This window comes from Ochotona princeps, chromosome 7 (assembly GCF_030435755.1).
Source record: "Ochotona princeps isolate mOchPri1 chromosome 7, mOchPri1.hap1, whole genome shotgun sequence".
Classification (NCBI taxonomy): domain Eukaryota; kingdom Metazoa; phylum Chordata; class Mammalia; order Lagomorpha; family Ochotonidae; genus Ochotona; species Ochotona princeps.
Window position 1 is genome coordinate 86,812,869 of NC_080838.1, and position 16,391 is coordinate 86,829,259.

At 42.5% G+C, this 16,391-nt stretch overlaps 1 protein-coding gene across 1 annotated transcript in view; it reads left to right on the forward strand.

Annotated features, from left to right (window-relative positions):
- The window catches only part of CSMD1 (CUB and Sushi multiple domains 1), a 652,915-nt gene that overhangs the window by 472,989 nt on the left and 163,535 nt on the right, over positions 1-16,391 (forward strand). Inside the window, exon 33 of the mRNA XM_058666667.1 lies at positions 6,059-6,163. Within this exon, the coding sequence (XP_058522650.1) occupies positions 6,059-6,163 (105 nt within the window). The remainder of the gene's footprint in view (positions 1-6,058; positions 6,164-16,391) is intronic.

Below are 16,391 nucleotides of genomic sequence, written 5' to 3' on the forward strand. Positions count from 1 at the left end.
AGAAATGTATGATACAATTTTAGAAGAAATAAGTCACTGTGCTTGCAATGAGTTTACAAATGGTTTGGAACAAAATGTTCTTTATAGGCATATTATGCAAATTATATACAAATATAACCATCAGAATTATAATAAATAGATATAGAGGTAGGTAAGTTATATCACATAAAGAGAGATCATAGGTATATACCAGTATTTTGGGTACTAGAAACTTTTGTTCAAGTTAGAAATGATTTTAAAATGAATTCTGTAAAAGAGACAATTCAGCCATAAATTTTGAATATTTTAAGTATAAATAAGCATTTTTAGATCCTGTGATACTCATTAAAATATTTATGAAGGTGATATTAAATCCACCTTACAGGTTGTAGAGTAAAAAGAAAGGAGAATGAGTAGGTATGGAGGGAACATAAGTCAGGAGAAATTATTGACAGTTCAAATAAATTAATATTTTGAGTTTTCTTTTCCACTAGGACACCTATGTAGGTCGTTTATTGTAAGTCACATAAAATCATTTTTGAGTGCAGGCAGTTTGTACATCATAAGTGAATAAAATAGAGCAAAATGCATATGAATGTGTATCTGACAATATTAAAGAGAAGTAAATATTGGTTTACTGAGAGTAGGATCTTCAGGGACAATTATAAAATTTTTGTTTCCTTTGTTGTGTGTTGTCCTATCTAGGTCAGGAAAGCAATGAGATAAAACAAAATTCTACCTGTAGCAGTATTAAAAAAAATTACTCAGCTGCATTGTGTATGTTGGGAATAAGCTTCCTTCCCTAGTCAATTCTGAGAAGAGCCGAGGGGAAAGGCCCTGCACAGAGAGGCGCAGCTGTGCCTTTGGTCCAGCTGGGCTTAGACGCTGTGGATGCTGAGGTTCTCAGCATGCTGCCAGGCATTCCTGGCTAATGGCTGACTGCTTGTTCTGTTTGCCACCTGGGGCCTCAGAAGCCAAGGCTGCAGGTAGGATTGCGAGATGTATTTCATAACAGAAGTGCAAACAGGACTGTGATTCATGAAGCCAACTGCTTGGTTAATGAACACATCTAGAGGGGACATGGCAGTTCACAACGCGCTTCCACATGTATAACTCATTTACTCATCTGTGACAGGCATGTGGGGAGTGGGCTCCCAGAAATAGGAAGGGCCATCGGACTGGCCCAGGGCCAGGAGGCGGGGTTGGCCTCACCAGCAGGTAAACAGGAAGTCACAGGGATAGGCTGATGCCCTCGCTGAGATTATGTCATTGCTACTGGCCTATCAGGTAGTACCAAGTGGACTCACGGGGAGAAGTGATTGGTGGAGAGCGGTATAAAAGCAGCCTCTAAAAACGAAGGGGGGACGACGAGGAGAAGGACGGGGAGAAGGACGGACAGAACGGAAAGAATGGGGCGGCAGAGAGGGGAAGAGGGGCTAAGATCTTCGGGTGGAAGAGATAAGGCGTATGGGGAGGAAAGGCAGCGGAGAGGGGTACAAAAGCAGGACATAAAGCAGTAGGACCAACTGAGAAAAGTACAGGGACAAGAATCTGGAAAAGCGGCAGAGAGGGCTAGAGAAGCAGGGGGGGAAGCTAAGACCGACGGGGATAAAGGCAGCAGAGACAAAGGGATAAACACAGCCGCTTTGGGCAATAAGGGGTCCGGTTGTGGTTCGGGCTTTTCCCAGACCCTCCACAGTGTGTCTCGTTGTTCATGTCGCTGCTGGTCGGAGACAAGGCATGATAGTTTTCAAACAATTTGTTTGTTTATTTATTTATTTATTTATTTATTTATTTATTTATCTATTTATTTATGTGTTTATGTATTTATCTGTGTATTTGTTTATTTATCTATCTATTTATTTATTTATTTATTTATTTATTTGAAAGGTAGAGAGGCTCACAGGGAGGAGAAAGGGAGAAAGAGAGAGACTGTCCAGACTTGTATACAATAGCTCACCCTTCACATGACTGAAACAGGGGTTGATCAAGACAACACCAGGATTCCAGAGTTCCATGTGGACCTCCCACGTGGGTGAGGGTGACCCAAGTACTTGGACCATCATCAACTGGCTAGATACAACGTCAGCAGGAAACTGGATTGGGAGAGTGCTAGCTGAAGCTCATGGGTGCTGCGACAAAGGATCCAGACAGCCCCAGCAGCAGTTAACGTCTAAATCACCAAAAGGTCAACCCTACAACTTTTTAAAAGCTTTATTTATTTTTATTAGAATGGCAGATACACAGAAAGAAGGAAATACAGAGAAAAAGATCTTCCGTCCATTGGTTCACTCCCCAAATGGCTGCATTGCTTGGAACTGAGCCAATCCAAAGCCAGGAGCCTGGAGCCTCTTCTAGGTCTCCCACATGGATGCAGGGTTCCCAAGGCTTTGGGCCATCCTCTGCTGCTTTGCCAGACCACAAGCAGGGAGCTGAATGGGAAGTGGAGCAGCCATCATTGGTCTGGTATCTATATGGGATTTTGCTCAAGTTCTGCCTTCTCTGCTGTCATCAGGCTGGTATCCATATGGAATCCCGGTGTGTGCTAGGTGAGGACTTTAGCCAGTAGGCTACCGCTCTAGGCCCTAACCTCTATATTGTTGTATTATAATATAGAATTTGGGCTAGAGTTGGAAGTAGATTTTTTTCTTATACCACAGTAATACAGCTACCATAGGCAAATGACAAGCAATAGGCATTGAATGGCTGCATTGAAAATTGGTGCCCTAGAATAATGAAATACAGTTATAAATAGTTGTAATGTGGAAGATACAATTTCCTTTCTTAAAGAGAGGATGGGGGTGGAAATGGACCCAAGAATAGATCTCTGTCTGAGAAGGAGATTCAAGTACTTAGACTCAGATAAAATGTCTGTTGCTGTCCTGCTCTGGAGCCTGGGTGCTGAAGTGACTCTCCAGGCCTTGATAAGGGACGCACAGGTGCAAAGCAAACAAAGAAAGAACTACTGAAATGATTCTGGTTACCTGAAGAGATTGGTGGGGTGTGCAATATTTATGGGAGAAACCAAGAAATAAAAACAGTGCAGACAGAACAATGAAAGGTTTACCTGGTTATGCCAGTTAGATGCATAGCAACACATTTAGTATACAATCCACTAATGCTAAGGTAAGACAATGCTGAGTTAAACACAATAGGTAATAATGTATGATTTCGGTCGAAGTCTCTTTCATCTTGAGGTCATTGGGGTTCTGGGTCATACCCGTGAGTGAAAAGTGAATGCTCCTTCTGCTTCCTGCCTCCCTTCTCTGCCATCATTGGTCTCCCATTTTGCTCAAGGCCTCGTGGGTGCCCCACGAGGAGAACATCTGAATGCGCTTGTGAGAGAAGCAGGCCAGATCACTGTGCAAACCCCTCATCTGCACTGCATCATCTCCTGAAATGTTCTTTATCATGTCTGCACTAAGCAGTAAAGGGAGACTCCCTGCTTATTTGCCGTAACTGGTTCAGTCTCCAACATTTCCTACCTGTTCATTGTCTGCCTATCATCTGCCCATCTGTGCATGGAGCCTTTGTCAAAGAACAGAGATTAATCAGCAAGGAGTCTGTAAGTGTTGCTCACTCAGTGGACACTCAGTGTTACTGTGAAATGTGTTAATTTAGTACACTAGTAATTTAGTCCTAAAATTATATTAGCTTTTAAAACTGGTGTCTCACCTAAGGAAGCCATACAAAATAGGTTGAAGGAAAATTCTCTAAATCTCCCAGGGATCCAACTTCCAAAAGCTGTCACACACACACACACACACACACACACACAAACACACATGCAATCTCTAAGGTATGGATCTAAAATTCTCTTTTGCCTCCAATTTTTCTTGTTACTCCTCTTCTGAAACATATTCTACTGAAAATTTGAGTTTCCCTTACCCAAAATGCCAATATTCCTATGATGGTACATTTTCAAATATGTGAAACATTGTAATTCAGGGGAGAGTTTCTCTATGCAAATCTGAGTTTAAATACAAGTCCTGAAGGCATCTTCCAATTGGAACCAACAAAAATGGATCTGCTTTGTCACCAGATAGCTTGGTGTGATATTAACACATCTCTTGCACTAGCCTCTCAGCCAGGGTCATTTCAAGGAAGATTCATGTGTCCACCTTTCAGATCTAGAGGCAGCAGACACCAATGGCTTTGGCTCACCTGCTCCAGTATTTGAAGGCAGACACACAGGAGTGAAGACTGGACACAGAAAGCCTGAGTAGGGGATGACAAGGAGTGTGTGTGAAAAACCTTCTTGCTCCTTTGCATTGGCACAGGATGGCAGGGTAGCCTGCTGCACTTGGAAAGGCTGCGCTTATTTCCAGGTCACAGACAAGTACTCTTCTGTCTGAATTTTGCCCAGGCTCTTGGAGCTGCTGGGACTGGGGAGTGTGGGGAGAGGAGCGCATACAGCATTCAGTGATGAGGACCTCAGGGCAAGGAAGAAATCCCTAATCACAGAGGCTAAATGACGCAGCACCACAGGTATCACAAGATTACAGAAGTTGGTTTGGAATTTTGTTGAAAGCTGGAAGAATTACAGCTATTATCCATTTGTAAAATAAAATAAGTTTTTGTTTGCAGAAGGAATGCACACATCGAAGGCACGCAATAACCAGTATTTAATGATTTAGGAAATCAACTGGTGACTCTTTCATAGATTCCAGGAAGACATGCAAGTGATGGGAAAAACAAACAGTGGAACTACAATTCCACCTGCTCCATGTGTGTAGGTCAGGACTGATTTATTCTTCTCCCTGAGATGGTTCAGTCAAACTCAACTCTTTGGAGCTTTGTGCCTGTCTAGTCATTCTTCTGTGGTGGACACAGTGTTGCTGTGTGGAGGGCATAAATTTGGAATTAAATGGAGAATTTTGAAAGAAATCAGATTAAGAAAGGCAAAGTAGTTCAGGGGAGCAGAGAAAGATAATTCAAGTCTATAAGCATGAGAAAAATGTGAGCTGTGAAATAGAAAGTAGTGAGAAGAAAATAGATATGTAGACAGACATCAGATCCTACAGGGTCTCTATGCAAAATGAAGAAGTTTGAGATTTAACCATGAAATGACTCCAGGGCTATCAGACTGGTAACATAACATCACCACAAATGGAATATTATAAGAACTTTCTGACTGCCAAACTGTGGCTGAGTTGGATTAGGAAAGAATCAGACACGGGGAAACATAAGCTTATTGTTACATACCGATTGAGGGTATGCTGGCAGGCACTGGGTGATGATTGAGAGGTTGGAAGGATGGAGTGAGTGAGACCAAGTGAGGAAGCATGCTGGGTAGGGCCAGTGTGTGGGCTTCCGGGTAGTACAGGTTCATGCTTCTTATTTAGAGGTCAGTTTCAATACAGTCTTATAGCAAACATACAGACACATTGGGAAAATAAGCGATTTAAGCTAATTATTTTTTCATAGTGTGGTGAACCTTAACAAAGATCTCACTCTTTCAGGTGACAACTTCTCTGTATTCTTCAGCACTTCTCCCCACTCCCCGTTACCTCTTTGACACACTTATCCTTGGATCTGTAGCCCTCATATAATGTGTTGCTTCTGGTAACACAGATCGAATCTTTTTAACTGAGGAAAACTGAGGAAAAGATGAGCATCTATGGTCTTTTTCACACACATGTGGTTGAAATCATTTCATATCTCAGCGTAAGTCACAAGGGGAACAGAAAGGGATTGTGTAACGAGAAGTCACTCTTGCACTGCTGCATTGCTCTAGCATTTAGACTGCTGTTCCCCTGATATTTGACTTGGGTTTCACATTTTGTTCCTTCTTTGTTCATATAAAAGAAAATAAAGAATAATCCAGAAGATTGCATTGTTGAGAGTCGGTGCCCCTCTTCCTGGGGGAATCAGAGGTATCACACACATCTGTGGAGAGCAGAGGACACAGTGAGTCACTTTTTAGCGCACAGAGAAAAACAGATTGGCTGCACGTATCCCTAGCAAAGCCAAAGCTGAGACACCAGCAGGGTTCCCAGTAGTCAGTGAGTGACCTGGGCGGTCCTGCAGAGAAGGGGCTGCCTGATGACCCTCAGTCTATCCCCGCTGTCTCCCACAGGTAGCACAGTACCAGCCTTGCTCAACAGCACGTCCAACCAGCTCTACCTGCATTTCCAATCCGACATCAGCGTGGCAGCAGCTGGCTTCCGCCTAGAATACAAAAGTAAGACCCATTGTTTCTGCTTCAATGCATGTGCTTAAATGGAGGAAGCTTCTTGAAGGAAAAATAAGTCGTTTCTCCAGTAAACATTGTTCTCAAATTGTGGTGAAGTAGACTGTATGAAAGTGAGTCCTTTAAAACACATGTTATTAAAGACTAAGGAATGGGGAAATGTTACAATTTGTATCTGGAATAATTAGATAAAAACTGCTATAATTTCAGGGTGTTCGTAGTAGAAAACAAAACAAAACAAAAAAACACAAAAGCTAACCATCTGTAATCTCTCTGGTGTTCTGGTGAGTGATGATAAATATTCATATTTGCCTCCAAAACCAGAAACTCGTAATTTCCAGAGAGATGACAGTCATCTGCATATCCTGTTTCTGGCCTCCAAAGCTGTTCAAATAAGAACTAGCACGGAGCCATCACTTCCAAGCCGGCCCTGGTGCATTATTCATTTTAATTGGGAGACGGCATTGTGGAGGAGACGGTAACCTTTTAAAAATGGATGTGAGACTGAGTTAATAGTCTGATGAATGGGATGGCAAAGGCCAAGTTCACAGATCTTGCTTGGCGTATGATTATGCAGGTAAACCTTGGGAAAGCAGAGTGAGAATTTCTATGAGAGTAAGGTTTATTTTAGGACACGTTTTCAAGCACTAAAAGTGCTTAATGTTGATATTCATCTCCTTTAATAAGCACTTGCAAATAGGCAAATGCATGAACAAGCTTTAATGCCTGATCTTTGGAATTGAGATAAACAGTTTGCTGGTTTGTAGATACCTGCATGCTTTTGAAAGGCCAGATTTCCTACTGATGAAAAACAGTCTAAAAACAGATGCAAACCACGGGGCTGTTTCAAGTTTTCGTTTCCTTAAGTGCTACTGGCATTTGTATGCAAGTTTATTCCAATTTATATGAATAGGAACATTTTGGTGACAGTATGAGATGATTCTGTGGATGTTGTTTACATGGGATGTGTCTAAAAAATGTGCTATTTTTGATACTTTTTAAAACATTTCTATATGGAAAATATAAGCCTCATTCATGAGTGTTAATAAATTCATTACTAGTTCTTGCAGTGTTGGAGTGGATGGCTGAGACTGTCTTTCTGAAAAGCACTTTGCAGATTCTGGCTGTTCATTCATATTTCATAGAAAGATGTGCCAAGGAAATAATTAACTGTGGGGATGGTTGAATACAGTTGTCCCTCATCCCGCAGGCCTCAGCTCCATCAACAAGAGAAACTGCAGTCCATCGTGTTCCCAGTCAGTGTGAGTCTTTAAGAGAAAGACTCACTCAATTGGACCACAATGGAGAATTCAAAGTCTGATTTAATCTGGCTAATGGCCACATGGGTCATTTAATATATTCTCATTGAGTGGTTTTGACACATTCTGATAGTCCCTGCCCTGAAGATTAAGAGGAAATCTTGCCTCTGGTCTAACCTTCTATGCTGAAGTTGTAGTGTGGATTGCATCCTGTTTGTAGAATTAACATTGATGCCATCAACATTACAATTGTACAAGGACTGTTGACCTGGGCTGCCAAGAGACTTGCCATCCACATGGTGCCCTGGAGTAGCCCCATGTCATGCAGGATTGGGTTCACTGAGGTGACCCTCAGGGACCCTTTGCAATGACAGGAGGCCACAAGAAGTCCAGGGCCTGCTGGCTGCTGACCATGGGTCCCTGCCTGCAGGATCGAGGGCCGGCCTGTGCTTCCTATCCTGGCATCACCAACACTTTGGCAGGGCTGTCCACATTTCTCAGACTGTGTCTGCAGAGCATCGTCCCTTGGGAGGGGAGCAAGGACTGCTGTCAGGTCTCTGAGCTCCATGAGCCCCTTTGACTCCAGAGAGTTGCTCACAGGAAGCTGGCCTCTCCTCCTGGCCCTGGACTCCTGTGCGGATGTCACAGAGAGAGAGTGTCTTGTGCCTTGGAGTTGTGACCACCTGGTAACCTCACCTAGGTCCCCTGCTTGGTTCTGAAAAGTCATGACTTTAGTTGAGCTGATTCAGGTGAGGAATGTTTTGTTTTGCAGATTCTTATATCTCAGTGAATACAGATTTCACAGTGGCTCTATTTTAACTTAAAAAAACAGGCATTTTAAAACAGCTCTGGGGATTTAAGGATTTTGAGAATGCACCAGTTGAAGGATAGTTACATGAATACTAAAATTAACTTTCAGGCTAGCTCTCAACAAGGCCTTCTGGAGCATTCATTTTAATGCAGTTATCTGTTTATCTTCTATCCAACTCACAGATGCTCACAAATTCATCAAACACAGAAAAGCCAGAGATATTCACAGATAAATTACAGAATTCCATTCCCTGTATATTTCAAGTTGAAAGTTTGATCTCATTAAAGATTGCTTACGATTTTTTAAAAAGTGTTTGATTTTTAGATACTTTGAGATGGTTGTTTAACAGCCAGGCATTTTATTTTTTAGCCATCTTTATTAAAATTCAGCTGTGACTGAGCCTCACTTAGTTAGAATGTTTTGGATCCCCGGGGCCTGTGTGTACTGCGAGTGTTCCAAAATTAGTACCGTAAAGTCCCTTACCAGGTTTCGCCTCTAGCTTCGACCTTGCTACTGGCTCAGTCCTCATCTGGTTCAGTCAGTACCGAAGCACAGCACCGCACAGCTCTGCTCTGGCTGGCTGTTGGACATGCCTTCCCACAGATGTTTTCCTGATCAGCATTCTCTGCTGATCCAAAAGAACTAGCACATGCCCTGGGAGGCACATGACTGCAACAGGCCATTGTGTCTGGGTGGATTTCAGGTATCTACAATACGGAAATCTACTGTTCTTCTCTCACTGGTACAAAAATTGGGTATTCTTCTGAAACTAGTGCAGAGATGTGTCATTCTTTCATAACTAGTACACAAATCTCTGATATAGCTAGTATGGGAATCTTATTCTCCCGTAAATAGTACAGAAATGTGTCATTCTTGTATAACTAGCACAAATACAGATTCTTTTTAACTGGTACAGAAATTAGTCATTCTTCTGAAACTACTAGCGATCTGTTGCACCATAACTAAGAATAAAATCTGTTGTTCAATGACTAGTACAGAAATTTGTTGATATTCTCTAGCTGGTACAGAAATCTGCTTTTCTTCTATAACTAGTATTCTAACTGTTACAGAAATCTGTTATTCTAATATAACAAGTGCAAAAAGACATGATTACTGTCTAACTGTTACAAAAATGTTGTTATACTGTAACTAATTCAGGAATCTGGTGTTCTGTAACTGGAACAATAACATGGTATTCTCATATAACTAGTCTAGACATCTGTCCCTTTTCCAACTTGTGACCCAGCAGTAGACACTGCTCCACATGGCAGCCACAGTTCATGCACGTCTAAGGCACAGGCCTTTTGGCCTGCAGACTCCAAGAAGGGGAGGGCTTTAGCTAGAACTGATGGCAGCAGCCCTCTCATGGGTATCATGTGGTTCTCAGGTATCATGTCAATTTGGGGCGGGGTGCGGTAATCACATTGTGGTACCACACACTCTGTGTGCCAGGAGTGTGCCAGTGGTCTAAGTCTGTGATTTGTCATTATCATAAAAAGAAAAAAATAATGTTGGTACTATGAGAAAAACTAGTAATAACAATAGAATACTAAATATAGCGACTCTTATCATTTGCATTGAAAGATATTCCTAAATAAGATAGTATTGATTTGAGGTTGCCTCTCAATTTTTGTTCATTAAATGATTTTAAATCATTGTAAAATTAATTTTGAAAAGTTTTATCTTTGTAACTGATTTTATTCAGGCTTTTACTTTTTTATAGTTATTGATTTATCTGGACATAGTGTTACTACTGCTTTTACATACAAGTGCAAATATTACCATACATGATTAAGTCTGTTATATGTGTTCATGTAATTGTTAGATTTATAGTGAAAATAGCAATATAAATGAGTATGATCTGACTCAAAAAGGTATGTTATAGAGTGAATAAGTTTGTCTATCTTAGAAAATATTAGTAGCCTATCTTTCCTCTAAATATTTGATGGAACTTAGTCTCTTAAGAAAGAGTGTACAACAAGGAGAATAAAATTTTAGAAGAAACTGTAGAGAATGATTTAAATACATTGATCACCTAGCTTAATTGCTATTATTGGACCTTAAATTTGTGTTTGAATTTCCTGGCAATAAAATCAAGAGAAAAAATTACAGAATCAGAAGAAAAATATCCAGTGGCAGATTTATGTAACTCTTTTTATGAAACATGATGCAGTGATTCGCAGAGTGATGAGCTTTGACTGTCCTAAGGCTTCCCATTGGCTCGTGATGCTGTAGGAAAGGCTTTCTAGGAAGTGATGCCGTTCTCTTCACAGATCTGCTTGGCCCTGACACAGCCTTGGACCATGACGTGTTCATTTATGACATGTCTGCAGGCAGCTGAGCAGGTGAGGACATCGTCTCCATCTTTCAGGTGGATGGGTGTCTCAAGAGCTCCCTCTCAGACTTGGCCTTGGGGATTCAGCATGAACTGTATTTTCAGCTCCTTTGCATACTGAATTCTCAAGCACACACGCTGGGCCAGGAGTTTGCGGCTGCTTTGGATGAAATGTTCATGAAGATATGCTGAGTTTGAGAGCCAATTCCACTCCCACTTGTAGCTTCCTGCCACCCGTGAAGGAGACCCAGGCTGAGTGTCTGGGATCCTGGGTTTGAGCTGGCCCCGCTGCCTGCTGTGGCATTCTGCCAGTGACCCAGAAGATGGGAAATGTCTATCAATGTGTCTGCCTTTCAAAAATGAAGGAAGTGTTGAAATGAGGACTGATTGTGGGTGGTGCCCTATGCCTTTTGAAAGTGCCACACATTGTTATTGCGGCATGGCCATTACTGAATATTGGCAACTTCTGTCATCCCACTATAGTTACCTCAGTCCTTAAAAGAAAAAAAAAAAAGCAGGCCTATTATCATTATTTGTTCTAATGGCACTGTATCCCACCAATAACACAGTAGGATTTACCATCCTGAGTGAGTGCAGCACACACAGAGGAGGCATGGAGCCACCCCAAGAGTGCTCAGGGCTGTCCCTGAGTGCACACAGGGATGGCAGCCCAGAGTATTCTGCCCACCAGCAAGTGAGCCCCCATTGAGCATGTAAGCACGCTTATTCAGTTCAGCACCCTCCTGAGACCTACCTCTTTATGACCTGTTGGTTGACTAGCCAGATTCTCTGATTTCATTTCAAAAATTTCCTGAGAACTTTGGACTCCCAAGTTTGGTGGATAGCCTTGCACCCTATGTCCTGTGGAATTTCTCCCATGGGCGCTGGTCATTACTCAGGTCTCCCTGCTAAGGTTTGATTGCTGCCAGCCCAGCAGAGGTGTTTCCAATGATGTCAGTCTTGGCTCCTGTCTCCAGGCCAGTGAGCGCCCAGAGCCTGCCTGGAGAGGGAAGCCTGCACGCAAGGGCATTACACAGTGGCGAACACCAAGATAAAAAGGTCTGGACACAGCCAGGAAAGAGGACAAACCCTCATGAGCAAGAGTCAGAAAGTGCAACTCCTCAAATTCTGGGGTTTCATTCTAACAGCGGTCAGCAGTCACGAGTCCTGCAGGGTTTTATGTAGGGAAGGGGTGTGGAGGGACCTGGTGAGCTGCTGGTCAGCCACCAGCTGCAGGGGGCTAGAGGGACTTGGGGCATCAGGCAGCCACTGCCACAAGGTCCACAGGGGCTATGGGACTCCATGTGGCATCAACAACAGCAGACATAGGAGTGTAGCTTCATGTGACAGCTAGAGATGGTTGGTCAGCCTGTTGGAGGCGGAGCCACAAGAATGGAGGGAGGGTGTTTGGGTAGAGAGCTGTTTTCTGGAATGCGGATTGTGCCTTTGATCCCAGTAACACCCTCCGGAACATGCTTACCTTGCTCAAAACACTCAAAGCTGTCTTCTGAGGGAGGTGAAACAGAGAAGCAGAATTTCATTCAAATTTTTTTTTAATTATTTATTATTTAACTTCAGTAATTACATTGTATTATGTGACACAGTTACATAGATACTTGGGTTCTCCCCACCCCTCCCCAAACCCTCCCACCATGGTGGATTCCTCCACCTTGTTGCATAACCACAGCTCAAGTTCAGTTGAGATTTCCCCATTGCAAGCGTATACCAAACATAGAGTTCAGCATCTTATTGTCCCGTCAAGTTCAACGGCTTCTTAGGTATACCCTCTCTGGTCTGATGACAGAGCCAGCAGAGTATCATCCCAGTCAATTGAAAGCTCCAACATACCATCAGCAAAAATTTACATCATTATGGAATTAATTGACATAGTAATGAGTAACCAATATGTTAAAAGTAAATGCGGGTTCCCAGCCACCTTCTGTGACCACCTCACCTATACTTCAATTTTAGTTTATACACAACATATAACATTCAAAACATAACATGTTATACATAACATCATATCATCATTCAAATTTTATAAATATCCAAATACTTAGGATTTGGATTTTACTGAATCTTGTGTTTTGGTGATTAAACATTTAAAATCCCTGAGTGAATAAAAATCTGCTGTTGGGGGGGTGCTGGAGGTTTTTAACCTCTGCTTGGGCTGTTCATGTCCAGTTGTGGGTTACTTCTTAACATCAGTTGGTGGTAGTAATGCCTGCTTGGAGTTTCCTGCACATGCTGTTGATTGTGTGGGAATGTGTGAGTGACGCCGGGGGACAGGATATCCTGTGGGTCATGGGAGAACCACTGCAGGGCTCACTAGGTCTAGGGTGTTGTAGAAATCTGGAGTTTGTGGCTCTTGCCCTACATTGTTTTTAAAAAACATTTATTTATTTTTACTGAAAGGTAATTTAAGAGAAGAAAAGATAAAGAGGGAGAGATATCAGATATCATCTAATTCACTCCCCAAATGGCCACAATGCCTGAAGATTAGCCAATCCGAACCCAGGAGCCTACTCCAGGTCTCCCAAGCAGGTGTGTGGTCCCAAGGCCCTGGGACATCCCCCCTGCTTTCCCAGGCCACAAGCAGGAGGGAGCTGGATGGAAAGTGGAGCAGGCGGGACATGAACTGGAGCCTATACAGGCTCAGAGCAGTTGCAAGGCGAGGAATTAGCCAGTAGCCATAATGCCAGGCATCTGGTCATAGAGTTCATGTGCATTCATCTCCTTATTTAATTTATAACATATAATATTGAGTTTTAAAGTTTGTTTTGAGTATTGTTTTGTTGTATTAAGCAAACTTTTAATGTTACATAACAGATTTCTGGATCTTTTCTATGTTGCAAAACCCCATACCCATTGAACACTAATTCGTCTTATCTAGGCAGTTGCCACCTCTTGGAAATTATACCTATATTTTTTAAAAAGGTTTGTTTATTTATTTGAAAGGCGGGCTTATGGGATGGGTTGGATGAAAAGAGGAGAAAGAACTTTCATCCACTGTTTACTCCTCAAATGAAAGGTACAGCCATGGCCGGGCCGCCAAAGCCAGGAGCCAAGAGTTTTTTCCGGCTTTCCCATGCTGGTGCAAGAATGCAAGCACTATAGACAGCCTATTGTTCTATCCCAGTTAATGTCCTCTTTATTCAGTTTCTGTCTTCCAATTGGGGCATTTAATCCATCTGTATCTGAAATAGTTACAGATAAAGAAGAATTCCTGTTATCTTTTTGTTAGATTTTGACTTATAGCCTTTTGCCCCTCTTTCTTTTCTTTATGTTTCATTAATTTTTTTTATTTTAGATGATGTTTACATAGATGCTTAAGGTGGGAAGGATCAAGGGTGAGAGAAAAATTGGGTGTTACATTGTTTCCAAATTTTCTATTTGTTCCTCCTGTTTCTGGGGAAAGGGAGGAGGGAAGGGAAGGAGCCTCACTCAGCCTCCCAACTGCTCCAAATCCAGGGTGAGGACTGGCCACCAGATCAACCCAGGGCCCTGAGTGGCGTCCGCTCTGAGGCGCTGCCCAGGTGGGCAGCACACGAGAGTCGGAGTGCTAGGCACAGGTTCTTCTCTCTCTCCATGGGACCAGCGGGGAATTGTTCCCCTCAGAGGCTGTGCTGTGCCTGGAAGGGTGCTGGGGCAGTGAGTGCCAGCACTCTCTGGAGAACAGCTTGCTACTTGCTTTATGGACTTGTGGATTGCTAAGCAAGTACTGGTCTGTGTGTTCTCTGTTGTGGTGGTGTCTCAGTGTTCAGGAGGAAGTTCCTGTTCCACCACTTTTCTGACAAATTTTACATTTTGTAAAAGGAAAGTTAAACTGTTGAAAGGCGGCGTGTTACTTGATATTATTCAAAGAACAGGGTATTTTTGTATGTATTTATTTGAAAGGCCGAATCACAAAAAGAGAGACTGGAGTCTTCCATCTGCTGATTCACTTCCCAAATTGCCACAACTGCTTTGGCTGGGCTGGGCCCAAGCTAGCAGCCAGGAGCTTCACTGGAGCCTCCTGCCTGGGTGGCCTGGGCTCAGGCGCTTGGACAGTCTGCTGCCTTCCCAGGCGCATTAACAGGGGGACTGGATTGAACACCAAGAAACTGGGTCTCACACTGATGCTCCAATATTGGATGTAGATGCTCCAATATTGGATGTAGCTTTACAGGCAGGACCACAGTGTCCATCTCTGAACACAGGATTCTAAATTAAAATACATTTTACATTATTACTGTGCAAAGTGTTTCTTAATTGGTTAATGAAGAATATGTTTAGCTAGAAGGTACACATTTGTTATTCTCGTTGGACAATGTGGTTAGTGTAGGCTTTTACAAGTTGTGCTCATCAAGTTAGAAATAGCATCAGATGTGCCGTGTCGCCTGCTTCTGCACGTTGCTTGACGTGTGTGTGTGCGCTTCCAGTGCTTGGGCTTCTGATCACATGGATGTTCAGCCTAAGCTGCTTCGTAGTAGTCTCTTGTTTCCGCATCTCCCTGAAACAACACTATGCTTATAATAATCCAGTACCTGGAGATAAGTGTCCACTTCTCCATTCTGAAGACAGGATAGTATCCTATAAATAGTGCACTCACAAATGAGGGCAATTATGCTCAGTTGTATGAACTCCATGAAAGCAGTCAGAGGCAGGATTGCAGCAAAAAGACCTAGCTGTTGCCCATGAAGCCACATTGACTAAATCCAGATCCAGGATATTAGACAAGGGGAATCCATACCATTGTAGCTATGTTTTACTAAAATAATTCTTCTGTGAATTTATTTGATTTAGTCAATTTTATGATCATTTGGCCTATGGTATGGTTTACATTTGCCTCATTTTATTAAGAAGACCATCCTCGTGGCCGTGCAGGTTTTCTCCCATGGATTGTGCCAACAGCCATGTGGAAGAGTGGCATCACAATGCATGTTATGAGGCATCGGAGTCTTGGCCTGTGATGGGCCGTGCCCTGTCCTGGCTTTGCCACATGGGATAAAGCCCTGGGTGGGAGGGGGCATGCCGGGCAAAATCAGTGATTCTCCAGACTTCTGTAGATTCTCTTCCCTGTTAGGAATGGGTGGTGCACAGCAGAAGCAGTCCTGCAGAAAATGGACTTCTGCAGCCCAGAAGATGAATGGGGTTGAAAAGCATTCATCTCTGTGGGATCCTTGGCATCTTTTAAATATTCATGTTTTGTGAACCTCCAGAAGAGAGGGAGGGAGAGAAACACCATAGTTCACTCCAAATGCTTTTTGTCACCCTGGAAACACAATTCCTGTACTTTAAAGAGACCCCATTATCTAACAAATGGAAGAAATAAAAATAGCAGTTACTGTGTGTGATGAAGCTGTGAACAGTTTATGGAAAGGATAAGGTCTTTTTTAGCTACAAGTTTCCCTTTCCTGTTCTTGGGAGAGTATTTGATTAACGAGGATTCCCCATAGATAATCTTTGCTGTGATGAAGATTTAGGGGCTCATTAAGGAGCATGTCTAGAGGTCTGAGTGTTCAGGATGGCGAGTTCATGTCTGCATCCGTGTGATTGAAGTATCTGACCTTTCCTTCGTCTGCTGTCTGCCTCACTTCAGTTCTACCCACGGAACTGTTTGATATCTTCCTTCACATGTTTTCTAGCTCATGATCTGAACTTCAGTGCAATTCTTGTTTTATTATTCTATAGAGATTTTATTATTCTATAGAGATTAGCAACAGCACTTTGTTTCAGGATGCATATTAAAATGATGAATCTTTACCTGATTTTTTTGCACTGAAATGGTTTTTTAAGTAGCGACATTAATGAGTGTGGTCGACATAATTTTCT